At 53.0% G+C, this 15,288-nt stretch overlaps 1 protein-coding gene across 7 annotated transcripts in view; it reads left to right on the forward strand.

Annotated features, from left to right (window-relative positions):
• The first annotated feature begins 8,110 nt into the window (after positions 1-8,110).
• The window catches only part of B3gntl1 (UDP-GlcNAc:betaGal beta-1,3-N-acetylglucosaminyltransferase like 1), a 40,097-nt gene continuing 32,919 nt past the window's right edge, over positions 8,111-15,288 (forward strand). For 2 of the 7 annotated variants that reach the window (XM_046463163.1, XM_046463166.2), the window contains exon 1: positions 10,261-10,360. Coding sequence is in view for 2 of the 7 variants with exons in the window: in XM_046463160.2 (XP_046319116.1) it covers positions 8,158-8,205; positions 10,049-10,165; positions 10,261-10,360 (265 nt within the window). In the remaining 5 variants the exon portion in view is untranslated. Of the gene's footprint in view, positions 8,206-10,048; positions 10,166-10,260; positions 10,361-15,288 lie in introns of those variants that run through there. The other 5 variants (XM_046463160.2, XM_046463161.2, XM_046463168.1 and 2 more) reach the window with 5 other exon arrangements.

Genomic DNA, 15,288 nt, shown 5'->3' on the forward strand with positions numbered 1-15,288 from the left:
CAGTTCAAACCCGCTCCACTGGGAGCCCTGGTGGACACTCCCTGCAGACCTCTGTGTTAGGCAAGTGGAGGACCCAGAGTGACACGCGCAAGTCCAGCTCCAGGTCTGGTCCAGGAGAGTGTTCTTGAGGCTCCATCCGAACAGATTCTCCCGGGAGGTGTCCATGAGCCTGCGTCTGATCCTGCTGGGTGTGCCAAAATCAGCATGGGCGGGGTGAGTGCCACGTGATTCAAGAAACAGCTTGACTAGCACGCAGCCCCGTGTGCAAACCTCCTGCAGCCTGCCCCTGCCCTGGTGGCTTGGTGAGGACTCCGTGGAGCTGGGTACCCACCCAGGCGGCTGCAGGTGATCGCTCTCCCCCAGGGTTCTGGATGCCTCTGGCCCCTCTCTCTGGTGTCTGCACTACTCGGGGTGCAGATACTAAACGAGGGGAGAGTGGCTAAGGACCCACAGGCTGACAAGTGGCCAGGGTCTCACCGGCCTGCAAGAGACCCAGGGCCTCCTGACCACGGGCACCTTGGTGCACTCCCACTTCCTCCCTGATGGGAAGCAAGGTCTGAGGCAAGTGTGGGGAGGACGGCAGTCCAAGCGTACCAGGGTGGGCACCTGTCTCAGCAGCAGCAGAGGGAGGGCCCAGCCAAGCTGCCCATGATGCCTTTTGTCTGTCTGCGGGCTCCATTCTTGATCCTGCCCAGCTCTGCCCAGCTCTGCCATGCAACCTCCTCCACAGCCTCTGCCGATCCCTTAGACTTCCTGGCACAGCCTAGACTCAGGCCCCAGTACCAGGAAACAGCCCTCTGGGTTTGCGAGTCCAGAGAAAACTGGCTTCTCCTGCAGCTGGTCTGCTATGGTGCTGTTGTGGTTTGGGTGCTCCCAAAATGTGAGTGCTGGAAACTTAATCCCCAAGTCACATGTTGATGGATTTGGAGGAGGAGCCTTCAGGGTTAGATGAGGTCATGAGATGGGCCCCTCGCAAGGGCACCGGTGGCTCTATAAGAAGCAGCAGGAGCTGGGCGTAGGGTGCAGCCTGCAGTTCCAGCTCCTGCAAGGCCAAGGCAGGAGGGTTGCCTGAGCCCAGGGTTCAAGTCTAGCCCAGACTACATAATGAGACCTGTCAAAAACAAAAAGGAAGCAGAGACCCCAGGCCGGCAGCTCGCAGCCTCTGGCCTGATGCCCTCACCGTGCAACAGCAGCAGGACCTTGCCAGACGCTGGTACCCGACTCCTGGGCAAATGAATGTCCCTTCCTTGTAGATCTCCTGGACTGTGGGCCTCAGGTCTGACCACAGAAAGCAGCCTATGCCAGGTGAGCTGTAATCTGCTGGTGGCTGGTGACAAACAGACTTGCCTAACCGCCCGGGGGGAGACAAGCCTTCAGACCAGGACACACTGGCCGAGCCGCACACTTAGGGACACGGCTCCTTTCTTCGTCTGCAATGGATTGTTACTTTTCCTCTTCTGTGCCCCAGTTCACAAAGCACACAGTACCGCTGACAGGCACCATGGTGGTGGCCAGGCACTCGCTGTCCTCTGCAGACTTCCTAAGATGCCCAGCGTCCTGGTGCCTGCTTGAAAGACCAGCTCTTCCCTACAGCTCAGGGGTCCATCTGCTACAACAGACCCAACTCTGACACAAGGAAGGCCGGCGAGCCAGACCTCCTTGTGGAGGCAGCTGAAGGGCCCTCTGTAGGGCTCTATAAGGGCAGGGGCAATCTGGCCTCTAAGGGGTCCCTCCACTCATTTGTCCAGGGAGAGAACAGCCCCAGCACAGTACCCGGGAGGCCATGGTGTGAGCCCAGACAGAACAGAAACCCACTCACTCCTGACATCCCGGGCTCTGCTGCCTAGCACATCCCCATGAGGCTCATGCCCTGGCCTGTAGCCCCCAGGACCCCAGAACTGGACAGAGTAAATCTGGGAGGGCTCTGCTATTTCCTGACTTTGCCATCCCTGCCAGTCAGAATAACTAGGTGACCCACACCAGGGCACAGCTGGGTGGTTTCCAGGCCCACGCTGTGAAGGCAAGTTGAAAGCACTTTGGGGACTGAGATCTCCCAGATACTTTCCATCTCTGGCTAGACATGAGTCTCCACGTGGCTGCAGGGACAGATCACCTGGTGTCATCTGCGTGCTGGCTCATCCTCAGCACCTTCCCTGGGCTGGCCACGGTTCCAGTGTCATGTACAACCACAGTCCTCATGAGCCAGTAGTCCAACGCCAGCAGACACACATGGACTTAGGTACCCTGGTGGGGGGTAGCGTGAGGAGGCCTCCTGTGTGGGGGAACTCTGCTGTGGGGCCAGGACTGCCTGGACGGGGAGCTGCCCTGGAGTTAGTGCCCCTGACAGACCTGGCGGGCATGGAGTCCCTGGCCTGCTGCTCACAGAGCTCAGCCCAGACACCCCACCACCCTGTCTTGAGGCGCCACCCCCTCCCCAACCTGCTGTCTGTGATGTTTCCCGGCCCCAGCATCGGCAGCCAGCTCATGTGACTGCTGGTCTCTGCCAGCCACAGGGAATTGGCAGTAGACAAAAAAGACCCTGTCCCTGCCCCCACGGAGCCAGAAGCTTAGAGACAGTGTTGGAGGGCACTTAACAGAGGGACTTCCTGCAGGAGGACTAGCTGGCAGCAGGGGCCAGAGGGGAGGAGTCAGGGCTCCCTGAACCAGCTCACAAAGCGGGACAGCCAGCACAGGGGCAGTCACTGTCACAACAGGGTGTGTGTGGGGGGGGTCACAGCGCTGTCCTCTAGTGGATTTGGTGTCCCTGTGCACTGTGGGTGTGGGGGAGGAAGGGGGAGGAAGACACAGAGGAGGATGTGTTCAGCTACAGGTGGGCTCCAGGGGTTGCCTGGCAGTCACTGGTTTGACCAGGAAGAGGCTCAGGTGTGCAGGACAGGTGCTGCACATGCATGGGGCAGGCACCTCAGGCACAGATGGTGCCCCAAGTGTGTGCTCAGGAGCTTCAGGGGTACGTGGCAGGTATTACAGGCATGTAACCAGGTGAAACAGGTGTGGGGTGCAGATGCCCCAGGTGTGCAGCAGGTGCTTCAGGTGCAGGACTGGTTCTGGCCCCATTGGAGGCTTGAACCTGAGGGGGGTCCAGGATTGTGTGTCTCACCTGGATGCCTAGGCCAAGCCCCCAGATATGGAGCCTGAAAATTCAGAGGGCATCAGAGAAACCCAAGGTCCACTGGGATAAGACATGTCCTGTTCCGTGGGTTTACTTGGGTTTTCAAAACCCAAAATGCGAGTTTCCACAAAGGGCCCTAATAGCCTCTGAGCACCTGCGAAAACCAGTGAACACATGGGGCAGCTGGCTGCCTCTTCAGGGAGCATGGATAGACCCAGAGGTCTGTTCCTCCCCAGGCACAATACAGGTGGCCAGCGGGGGTGTCCCTGCACGTGCTGGAATGTGACCGGCTGCACTGACCACGGAGCCACACAGGTTCTGAAGGGTGGTTCACGTACAGCACAGGCCCTTCCTGATGACGGCACAGCCTGGTGGCCCCCGTCATTTCACAGCAGTATAAGCCCCACTGCAGTTGCCCACTGAGTCGCGCAGCTCCTCTGTGGACTTCCAGGTGAGCCCTCAAGTCCCCCTTGTACCTTCTGTGGCTGGATAAGCTGGCTTTGGTCTTCAAGGCCTGGCCTGGGCTCCCCACCATGGTGAGGTCTCTGTGCTTGCAAGACCCAGCACCTATCACCCAAATGCCATAACCATCGTCCCGTTCCCTCGAGACTGTGGCAGTGCCCACTGGAAGAAACATGCTTTATATCACGATACAGCATACCTGCACATGGGCACGTGGACATCCCAAATCACTGTGCAGCTTGCTCATGAACCCACCCAGTCACGCTAGAGCATGCCCATGATCCTGTGCGGCGCACCTGCACAAGGGTGCCTCAGTACAGCGTGCCTGCAGAGGTGCAAACCCAACCAGAAGCTTGACAGCCCAGCGCCTCCTACACGGGAGGGACCCAGGTTTTAAATCTAGGAATTGCTGGTTGCAGCCACTACATAAGCCCATGACCCTAAGTGGGCTGCTGTCTGGAAACTGCCCTAAGCTGCAGGCTCCTAGCACAGGGATGAAGGGCCCTACAGAAGCAAAGGGACTAGAGGCCCACAAAGGATAGTGGAGGGGCAGGGTAGAGGCTGCAGAGGCTGACACTCAGTGCTCAGCAGCCTGGTCCAGGAGATGAGAGCCAGACACCATGGGGAAGCTGTCTCACCTTCATTCCTGACTGATCTTCTGTCCATACAATTAGCCAGGTCTCCACATTACAAAGATGGAGGCACATTCACTTGGACACAGTGGCTGCCCAAGTCAGGGCCACTTGGCCAGGACAAGGTAGGTTCCAATGTGGCCCTGAGCCAGAGGCTTACTTCATGTCCACAACTCCAGCTCAGAGGGGCCCTCTCTTATGGGCAGTGCCCTGGCCCAAGGAACCCTGCAACAGACTCACCCCTGGTAGTGTCCCAGCTGTCCAGAGGCTGTGCCCACTGGGCAGCTGGCTGCCTCTTCAGGGAGCATGAATGGACCCAGCCAAAGCCTCAGCAAATCCTGTTCTCTAGTGAGCTGCCAGGGTGAGCTGGGAGGGCCAGGGGGTGGCTCCTTGGGAGTCATGGCAGGGGTGGAAACTGGGGCCTGCTCTAGCACAGCAGGCCCTTTCTTCCCTCCCCACGGTGCCTGGGTCCTCTGGCCTCCTCTTCCTCTGACACGCAGAGGTCCTGACCCTATCTCCCACATAGAAGGTTCATCATCTCGTGCTGAGGAGTTCCATGAGTCTGCCATTGTAACCCAGGTGAGACACTTTCCTGTTCATGTTTAGGAAGGAACCATTTTGCTGAGCACAGAAGGGACCGTGCAGTACGGGATGCCCACAGCTCCATGCAGGCATGCCACACACAAATGCAGCCATGAAGGGGGCTGCCAGCCTTCTGGGGTACCTAGAATTGGAAGCACAGTCAGCTCCTATCGCTTCAGAGCCATGCTAAAATCTACACCACACAGTGACTCCTGTGTGTGGAATTCTCTGCTGGGTGTACAGCTGTGGTTCCCTGCCACAAACCTTGCTCCAGTCCTGCATCAGCCTCAGCCTGGCCCACCCTCTGTGACCTGACCCTAATCCTGGGGGCGACCAGGCTACAGACCCTAGGCTTCTTGCCTCCCTGCTCAGCCTGGTCTAGCACTGATGGGGACACCCTGGGTGGGGCCAACAGGGTTCGAGGTATGGGTCTGGGGGACACAAAGTTCAGACTACGCAAGCTGGTCTTCCCTAGGAGGCCCCAGGCAGGGCACCTAGTCCTCTAGTGCAGCCAGTTTTTACCAACCTTTTACACCAGCAGCAATTAAGACAAAGAGCTCTCAGGGAGACGGCTGCAGGAGCTTGAGTCACTTCCCCTCTGGTGCCCATGTGGCTTTGCCTAACCTCAGCACTGCCCTCCTTCCCTCTGACTTAAGACCATACAACCTCCATCAAGCAAAGGCCAATGCCTCACGTCCCCCTTCTTGTGCTCCCCAGGGTCAGTGTCAGTCCCCATGCCTGGTCCTCTTGCTGAGACTCTCCCTATCGTGAGGGGCATGATCTCAGGCCCAACAACCCCACGGTCCCAAGGACAGCACTGCTACCACCTTGCATTTCTTTTTCTTTCTTTCTTTTTCTTTTCTTTTTTTTTAAGAATCTAGCCTTTATTTTCATTTGTTTTGTTTTTTTAGGGATTGAACCAGGGATTGAACTCAGGAGCACTCAACCACTGAACCATATCCCCAGCCCTATTTTGTATTTTATTTTAGAGACAGGGTCTCACTGAGTTGCTTAGCACCTTGTCCTTGCTGAGGCTGGCTTTGAACTCGCCTCCTGTCTCTGCCTCCAGAGCCACTGTATTCTTATTTATTTTTATGTGATGCTGAGGACCAAACCCAGGGCCTCACCTGTGCTAGGCAATTGCTCAACCACAGAGCTACAACCCCAGCCCTACCACCTTGCATTTCTGCAATGTCTCTGGGCACTGAATATTTGCAAAAAGGAGGGCCCATGGGGCTGGGGTTGTGGCTCAGTGGTAGAGCACTCACCTAGCACATGCAAGGCACTGGATTTGATTCTTAGCACCTCATAAAAATAAATAAATAAAATAAAGGTTAAAAAAAAGGGTTAGGAGAATTTGTGCTGGTCTAGGCGAATTTGTGCTGGCAGAGGCAGTAGGAAGCAAGTTTCTGGCTGCAAGAGAGGCACAGGAAGAAGTCTCAGGCAACCAAGCTCAATTCTGAACATCACGAACCATCTGCAACTCCTTATCTCTGACCCCTTATCTAGAACCCAGGGTGCATTCTGGTAGCTAGAATGCTGGTTTCTACTAAGCCATGAATCTACTCCTAAAATGCCAAATCCAAGAGACCATTAGATCCTTGAACATAAATTCTCAGTCTGTAAGTGTGAAAATAAGGTTGCAGTTTTACTTATCTGACAAGCATTTCAATTGCAGAACAAGCTTTGCAAATAAGGTGCAATTTGGTGGGGGACATAAAATCTGAAGTGATGCTCAAATGTGTTTGGCTTTGTTATAATAATTTGCAAAATGCTTGTATTTGACCTTAATTTTCATTTATTTTTATTTTTGGCCATATGGCGATCTAATCCAGGGCTTCATGCATGCTAGACAAGTACTCTGTTGCTGAGCTATCGTGCCAGCCATGATCCTAAAAGAAAAGGACTTTCATGGAAGTGATGCTTACAGGCATGCTCATTAACTGTGGCTTACTCAGTAGGTTTAGTGCACATAGCATAACCTTGCATGAGGCCAGCCTACCCAGGAGGTGGCATGGTGCTGATCACAGTAAATCTTACAAAATATGGGGCTCTCCGTGTGAGTGGCTCTATGGCCCTTCAGCCACCTACAGAGATTTTATCCTCTGTTCCATGCAGGGGCGCAGGACTTCCTGGTTCACAGGGCAGGAAAAGGTGTGGGCATGCCTGGAGTCCACCTGTGGGAACTGGATTCGGTGCCACCATGTGCTCCCTCCACTCAAGCCAACAGATGGACTAAAGGTTCCAGCTCTCCACTGAACTGCGAGGGATAGCTGCTCCCTGGGAAAATAGGCCTGCCTTCCCTGCCCGGAGGTGTTTCAGTGGGTAAGCACTGCAGTCCCCTAAAGCGCTGGCCACCTTCTGCTATTTATTTTTAAGTGTGGTCGCTCCTGAGGGCACAAGAGGGGCCATTGCTTAGTGGGCACACTCAGTTCTCCAGCCATGGGTGTGGGAGAACAAAATGTGCCACCCTAAAATACACTTCTAGGCATACATTGAGATGACCATTCGGAGAAACTGGAGACACAAGTATAAGTCTGAAAAATCTGCTGTTTTGCAAAAGGAACGCAAGTAGGTCACTCATGGGAGTAGTCAGAGGCCCCAGCCCTGTTTGGGCCCGTCTAGTTGCCCACCGCTCCTCCCACACTCGGAGGTGCTCAGGACACCCGGCCCTCCAGGGCCTTCTCCACCAGGGGGACAGCCACCGCGCGCTGCGCGTCTCCGGGCCACCCCCAGGGCCCAGGCCCTCAATTTCGCTGGGCAGGAAGCCTGCCACCGGGCTGGTTGGAGCTGCACGCCTGGAGGGTGCACCACCTCCTCCTGCAGCGCCAGGCGCCGCCGGCCGGGCTCAGCGCAGACCCGCAGGTCCCGCAGCACTTGGAAGCCCCTTCTTTTAAGTGTGCACGCATCCACCTCAGAAGGGCTCTGGTTTGGATTTCCAGCACCACCTTCCGGCGCAGCGCGGGACCCGCACCAGGTGCTTCACCGCGTGGTACTAGCTGCAGACTTCCGTTCGCGATTACCTCCCTCAGGTGAGGGCGCAGGGCTTCGACCCACCAAGAGGACAGAACAGCCAGCGGGCCGCACCTGCTGCGGGGCCCTGCAACCCAGCCGCCGGCCACCGGCCCTGCAAAGCCGAGGCGCGCCCGAAGCCCCGCCCACCCGGCGCTGCGCCGGAGCCCGGTTCCTCCCGGCGGTGCCGGACCGCTAGCCCCCCGCAAGATCGACACGTCTCTCCGCCAATCGTACGCGGCCCAGCCTCGGCTCCGCCTGCCCGAGCAGCTCGCGCACGCGCCGGCGGCCAAAGCGCGATTGCAGCCTAGAGGCGTGGGCGGTGGCGGCGGGGTGGCCATGCAGCGCCCGGGGGACCCGGTCGGGCCAGGCCAGCTGCCCCTGGTGGTAGGTGCCAGCCGGGGCGCGGGGATGGCGGCCCCCACTACCCACTCTGCCTGCCCTCCGCGGTCTCACAGGCGGGCGCGTGGTGGCGCGGGGTCTGTCCCCTTAGGCTGCTCGCGCCCCCGCGGCCCTTCCTTTCCCGAGTCTGGGAACCTCCTGTGCGGAGGGACTGCCCCTTGCCCGGTGGCGACCGCTCTTGTGCGCGCGGGCGCATCTACCAGAGCTCCTGCCCCGCGCACCCACTGGACGACCCTGCCCTGCACACACCCTGAGCTCTAGGCCCCGGCTCCTGCCCGGTGCCCCACCTCCAGCCCAGGCCCCGGCTCCTGCCCTGCACGCTACCCCGAGCTGCAGGCCTGAGCTCTGCTCTGCTCACTACCCCAAGCCCCAAGTCTGAGTTCCTTCCCTGAACACTACCCTGAGCGCTAGGCTCTAAACCCACTTCTGACAGTTCTGCCCTGCACACTAGCCCTGAGCGCACTGCAGTCCCAGGCTTCTGCCTGCACTGTACTGTGGTCAGGATCTTTTTTTTTTTTTTTTTTTTTTTTGAGAGAGAGAGAGAGAGAATTTTTTAAAATATTTATTTTTTAGTTTTCGGTGGACACAACATCTTTATTTTTGTGTGGTGCTGAGGATCGAACCCAGTGCCCCGCGCATGCCAGGCGAGCGCGCTGCGCGCTACTGCTTGAGCCACATCCCCAGCCCCTGGTCGGGATCTCTTGCCTGGTGCTTCTGCCCATAGCTCCTGTCCTGCACACCAGGCGGCTACCCCTGATCTGCTTCCCACATCTGCTGCAGTGTGGGAAGTACAACAGACGTGGAGTCAGGTACCCAGGCATTGAACACGTGGATACAGCTTTGCTGTGGTCCATGTAGAGCTTGTATCTTTCATGCCAGTGCTACGGAAATTGGGGGCAGATTAATCAAGGTGCATCACTGACAGGAATCCACATATCTTATAGATCTTGAAAAAGTAAAAATATCCTGTTCCTTTAAAAAGGATAATCCTAAGTAAAGTTAATCTGGAAATAAATTATGGAACTCATGGATGGAAACATAAGCAAGAGGAGATGTCACTGGGATCAGATCCTCAAGTGGTATTTCGTTTGTAAAAAACTTTGTGAAATGTATTTTCAATACACATCTGTGAGCTGTTCCTAACTATGTTTGGATTTAGTGATTTAAAGTCATGTCTGTGTGGAGTTATCTAATGTGTAGCTAAGCAGCATAGGCATGGACGTCCATGTGTCCAGACTTGGCCTGGCCTTGCTCCTGTTGGCTTTCTCATTCAGGAGGGGTCCTCTTGTGTATCACTCACTATGATAATGTGTAGAACTAAGGCAGTCTCCTGTGGTAGTTGTTAGGAGGTAGGTTCTTACAAGTTGTTTTCCTTGTGGTGCTCCCTGAGGAAAGGACGTGCCAGTGCCAACCAGCCTGGTAGCACACACTGCTCCTACAGGGGGTGTTCAGGGCTCCCTTTGTTGCAGTCTCTGACCTCAGTTTGGCGGAGGTGCCCCACCCAGCAAGGGGCCAGCCAGTTGTACCCGGATCCCTGTTTAACCAGAACAGTGGTTTCTGACCAAGACTGAAAACCTGAGATGACCACCAGTTGGGGAGTCCCCTGGTATCCTTTGATTCTCCCCCTCTGCCAGCATCTGCGAGTCCAGGGAGAGCTGGCAGGACTGTTCAGGGAAAGAACACTAGGCTTGGCTCCTAGCCGATTCCTTTTGGTGTCGCGTAGCCATGCCAGGAGTCTTGCTCTTGGCTCTGCAGGTCAGGACTGGCACTGTGATTCGGGTGGCCTCTGGGCTCTCCCACCCTGCTCACCCATTCCTTTGAATTCCAGTCTGTCATCCTCCCCGTCCACAATGCGGAGCTGTGGCTGGATGAGTGTTTGGAGTCTGTGCTGCAGCAGGACTTCCCAGGCACCCTGGAGCTCTCTGTGTTTAATGATGCCAGTAAGGTACCTATGGGCATTCTCGTGGGTGACAGCCCCGTACATTTCATGCTGGAATGTTTCCAGGGAGGTTTCCTGACCTACCAATGTCCCACTTCCAGGATAAGTCTATGACTATAATTGAAAAGTGGAGACCGAAGCTGGAGGACTCAGGCATCCTGGTGGTCATTGGAGGCCACGAGTCTCCTTCTCCCCGAGGAGGTGAGTAAGTAATTCATGATCCCTTGTCACCTCCAGAGTGCAATTAGTTTCATGTTGTTCAGATGCTGGTGAAAGCATCCTGGTGGTGGTTAGGTCTGCTGCCTGTTCAGGGCCAGCTGGACCTCAGTTTTTATTTGCTGTGGTCTGAGTGTTGGTGTCCACTCCCCAGTCAGTGCACCCCAGACTCTCCCCTTGTGATGTGTTAGGAGATGGGGCCATTCAGAGGCACTGAGGCATGGGGGTGGAGTCTCAAGAGCCTTGTGATGGAGGCCAGAGAGTCCTTTGCCTCTCAGGAGCACCCCAGAACGCAGGGAGGCAGCCCTGACCAACACTGCCTCCGCCAGTGCCTCAGGGACTCTGGGAAGTAAACTCTGTGGGCCACTTGGCACGTGGTGCTCTGCCTGCAGCCCCCTCTGTCCCCACAGACTGCCCATGCACCGGCCTTGCACCAAGCCAGTCAAAATGGCATGGAGCTCCTACTCCTGGCCCCTTTGTCCAGTGCATGCCACTGAGTGTTGGCGCTCCCCCTTTTCTTGGAAGTTGTAGATAGGCCACATTTGCTTATCCCATCCGTTGATGGAGGCACTGGCTCCTGGGAGTGGGCTAGTATGAACATTCAGGTGCAAGTTTTTACTTGAGCACTGGTTTTTAAGTCCTTTGGGCGTATGCCTTCGAGTAGAACTGCCAGTGGCATGATTCACAGGCCACCATGCTGTTCCTGCAGCAGCTGAACTGTTCACCTCCCAGGGGCGCCAAGTCCCCTTGTCTGTGGTTGTTGTCGTCATCGTCATCACAGTCGTCGTCCTGGTGGGTGCAGAGCTTCTCGTGGTTTTGATTTGCATTTGCCCAGTGACTGAGCATCTTTTCATGTCCCTGTTGACCATTTGTATTTCTTTAAAGAAATGTCTTTTAAGTCCTTGCCCATTTTTAAATTGGGTTGTTTGACTTTTATTGTTTGATGGTAGGAGCTTTTTATATGTTTTAGATACTAAAGCTTTATTAGATATGTAATTTGCACACATTTTCTCCCACTCTTATTTTTTTTACTTTTTGTGATAATTATCTTTTTTTTAAATTTTTTTTAGTTGTAAATGAACACAATACCTTTATTTTTATTTACTTATTTTTGTGTGGTGCTGAGGATCGAACTCAGTACCTCACACAGCCAGGCAAGTGGTCTATCACTGAGCCACAACTCCAGCCCCTTGATAATTATCTTTTGATATATAAAAATTCCTACTTTTCATGAAATCCAGTGTATCTGTTTTTTCTTTTGTGGCATGTGCTTTTGGAGTTATATCTAAAAAAACATTCATTGTCAAATAAAAGTCATGAAGATTTACCCTATTTTCTTCGAAGAGCTTTATATTTCTAGCTCTTTTTTTTTAATATTTTTTATTTTTTAGTTTTTGGCAGACACAACATCTTTGTATGTGGTGCTGAGGATCGAACCCGGGCCGCACACATGCCAGGCGAGCACACTACCGCTTGAGCCACATCCCCAGCCCCTATTTCTAGCTCTTTTATAGGTCTTTGATCTATTTTGAATTTTACAAATGGTAGGAGGTATAGCCAAAGCAATCCTTAGCAAGAAGAGTGAATCAGGAGGCATCACAATACCAGACCTTATTAAACTATACTACAGAGCCATAGTAAAAAAAAAAAAAATGGCATGGTATTGGCACCAAAACAGACACATAGACCAGTGGTACAGAATATAAGACAACAGAAACAAACCACATAAATACAGTTATCTCATACCAGACAAAGGTGCCAAAATCATTCATTGGAGAAGAGATAGCCTATTCAACAAATGATGCTGGGAATATTGGAAACCACATGTAACAAAATGACATTAAACCCCTATCTCTCTCACCTTGCACAAAACTCAAGTCAGAGTGGACCAGAGACTTGGGAACTATGGGGCTGGGATTGTGGCTCAGTGGTAGAGCACTTGCCTGGCATGTGTGAGGGACTGGGTTCAAATCTCAGCACCACAAATAAATAAATAAATGAATGAATGAATGAATTAAAGGTCCATCAACAACTAAAAAAGTTTTTTTTCAAAAAAGACTTAGGGACTAGAACAGAGACCCTGCGCCTGATATAAGAAAAAGGAGGGGCTGGGGATGTGGCTCAAGCGGTAGCGTGCTCGCCTAGCATGCATGAGGCACTGGGTTCGATTCTTAGCACCACATAAAAATAAAATAAAGTTATTGTGTCCACCTAAAAAACTTAAAAATATATATATATATATATATATATATATATATATATATATATATTTTTTTTTTTTTTTTTAAAAAAGGTACTTCCTTTATTTAAAAAAAAGAAAAAGTAGGCCCAAATCTTCATCCTGTCAGCTTAGGACCTGACTTCAAGACACCTAAAGTACAAGAAGCAAAATCAAGACTCAATAAGTAGGATGGAATTAAACTAAAAAACTGCTTCTCAGCAAAGGAAACAGTCAATAACATGAAGAGAAAGCCTACAGAATGGGAAGGCATCTTTATCACATGCACCTCAGAGAGAGCGCTGGTGGGATTCTCCATCATGTACAACCAGAAGAATGAGAAATCATACTCCATCTATGTATGATGGGTCTAAGTGCATTCACTGTTGGGTATAACTAGTTAGTACAAATTTTTAAAAATAATAATAAATGGTAGAAGATGAGGGTCTAAATTCCTCTTTTGTCTGTAGTTAGTTGTTCCCACACCGTTTGATTAAGAATTGGACTGTCCTCTTGCTTTTCAAGAACAAATCAGTCAGGGCTAGGGACATAGCTCAGTTGGTAGAGTGCTTGCTTGCGTGCACAAGGCCCTGGGTTCAATCCTCGCACTACACACACACACACACACACACACAAACCAATCAATCACAGAGGTATGGGTTCCTCTCTGGACTGTGAATTTTACTCCACTGGTCTGTGTGTCTACTCTTCTGCTGTACCACAGTTTGAATTACCAGAGCTTTGGGATACTTTTTTGTAAATCGTTTCTGAATTTCCCATTTGGACTATTTGTTTTTAGTAGATAGAAAAACCAGGATTTTTGTGTGTGTGTGTGTGTGTTGATCTTGTATCCTAAAATTTTTCTAAACTTATTAGCTAATAGTTTTCTCCTCCTCCTCCTCCTCCTCCTTCTTCTTGTGGGCTTTTAGAGTTTCCTGTTTGGAGTTTTACTTCTTCCTTTCTGATTTGGATTTTTTATTTCTTTTTCTTATTTAATTACTTTAGTTAAAGCTTCTAGAGAATGTTGAATAGCAGTGGTGAACGTGGGCACCCTTGGGCTGGGGATGTGGCTCAAGTGGTAGCGTGCTCGCCTGCGGCCGCTGGGTTCCATCCTCAGCACCACATAAAAATAAAAATAAAGATGTTGTGTCCACCTAAACCTAATAAATAAATAAATATGTAAAAGGAAGTGGGCACCCTTGTTATCATCCTGATCTTAGAGAAAGCCTTTCATCCTTTCCCAGGTTGGGGGCCGTCAAACCCAGGCCTCACATCTGCGCCTGTGCTCCACGCTGGCCCTGTCTTCCACTATCAAGTGTGATGTTCCCTGTGGGTTTTATAAATGAGGAAGGGGAAGTTCTTTTTTCTATTTTCGCCAGGTTTTTTTAAAATCATGAAATAGGATTGGATCTGCCAGCGGCTTCTTCCGCTGTGTTTGTGGTGACCAGGTGGCCTCCGGCTCTGCTGATGACACCTGGCCTGGCTGGGCCTCCTGTGCCAAGCCTCTAGATGTCGAGACGCCCTGTGCGTGGAGCTAGGTGGCTGGACTCAGTCTGCTGGTACTTGTCGGGGACTTGGGCATACACTGCCATTCCCCTTCCTGCCGTGTGCGGTGTGCGGTGTGCGGCGTGCAGCGTATCAGGGCACACCCAGCCTGGAGGAGGAGCTGGGAAGAGGAGCTCTCTCCTGGCCTTTCTCTCAGTCCTGGGACGGCTCAGTGCTCCCCCTCTGGGAAGCTCACTGGAAGCTGCTGTCCCAGGCTCCTCTTCAGGAGGACTTGGCCCCTGAGGCTCTGTCTTTGATAGTCTACTCAGGTGTCTGTGTCTCTGGGCCGAGAAATCAGAAATCTCTGAACATGGCCCACCACCTCTGACGTCAGGCGCCTGACTCTTCTCTTGCTTTCTCCTCCGGGTTGTCACTGTGTCCTTCTCCCCCAGGAGCCAGCCTTGTCCAGCTGGTCTCGCTTTGTGTCTTTACTCCGGTCTTTACTGTTTTCGCCCTGCTATCTGTTTCACATGCTCCCCTTTTCTTGGTTCCTGGAGGTCCAAGGTCAGGGGGCCAAGACCCCTGGCCTCGGGCACCTCTGATTTCCCAAGCGCTTTCCTCTTCCACCTGTGGGTTGTAAGAGTGGGGTGCTTAGTGTTCACTTACGGCATTTTGTCTTCCTTCTGTTACTGATCTGGAGTTTCACTTTTCCGTGGTCAGAGAGACGTTCTTACGTTTTTGGTTGATTGTTTTGTGTCCTGGCGCGAGGCATCCAGGAGGGTGCCCCCGTGCACCGAGGGGGTGTGCTCCTGCTCTGGGGCACAGCATGTACTGCTGCTGGTCTGCGGTGCTCTCTCTGGGACCTCTCTGGTTGTCTGTCCCTCCTAAATTAAGAGGCACTGGGGGCTGCAGCTGCTGGGGGAAACTGTCCTTCTCCCTGGTCCTCTTCCCCCCATTCCTTGTGCTTGGTGGCCCTCCTGTTGGAGGGTGGTTTATGATCTATATCTCCTCGACGGACCTGTCAGTGCGTGATGTCCTTCTGTCTAACAGTGACTATGACCTGGTGCATGTGCTGTCCGAGCCAGCTCAGCCACTCCAGCTCTCCTTTGTTACCTGCTGTGTCAGACGCCCTTCCTGACCACCCTTGCCTTTGGTGGTGGAGCTGCAGTCACTTGCTCTTGGCGGGGCGCCACGTGCTTGTGAAAGGAAG

The sequence above is a fragment of the Marmota monax genome, unplaced genomic scaffold (assembly GCF_021218885.2).
Source record: "Marmota monax isolate L192 unplaced genomic scaffold, Marmota_monax_Labrador192_F-V1.1 WCK01_AAM20220418_F8-fsc00220, whole genome shotgun sequence".
Taxonomy (NCBI): domain Eukaryota; kingdom Metazoa; phylum Chordata; class Mammalia; order Rodentia; family Sciuridae; genus Marmota; species Marmota monax.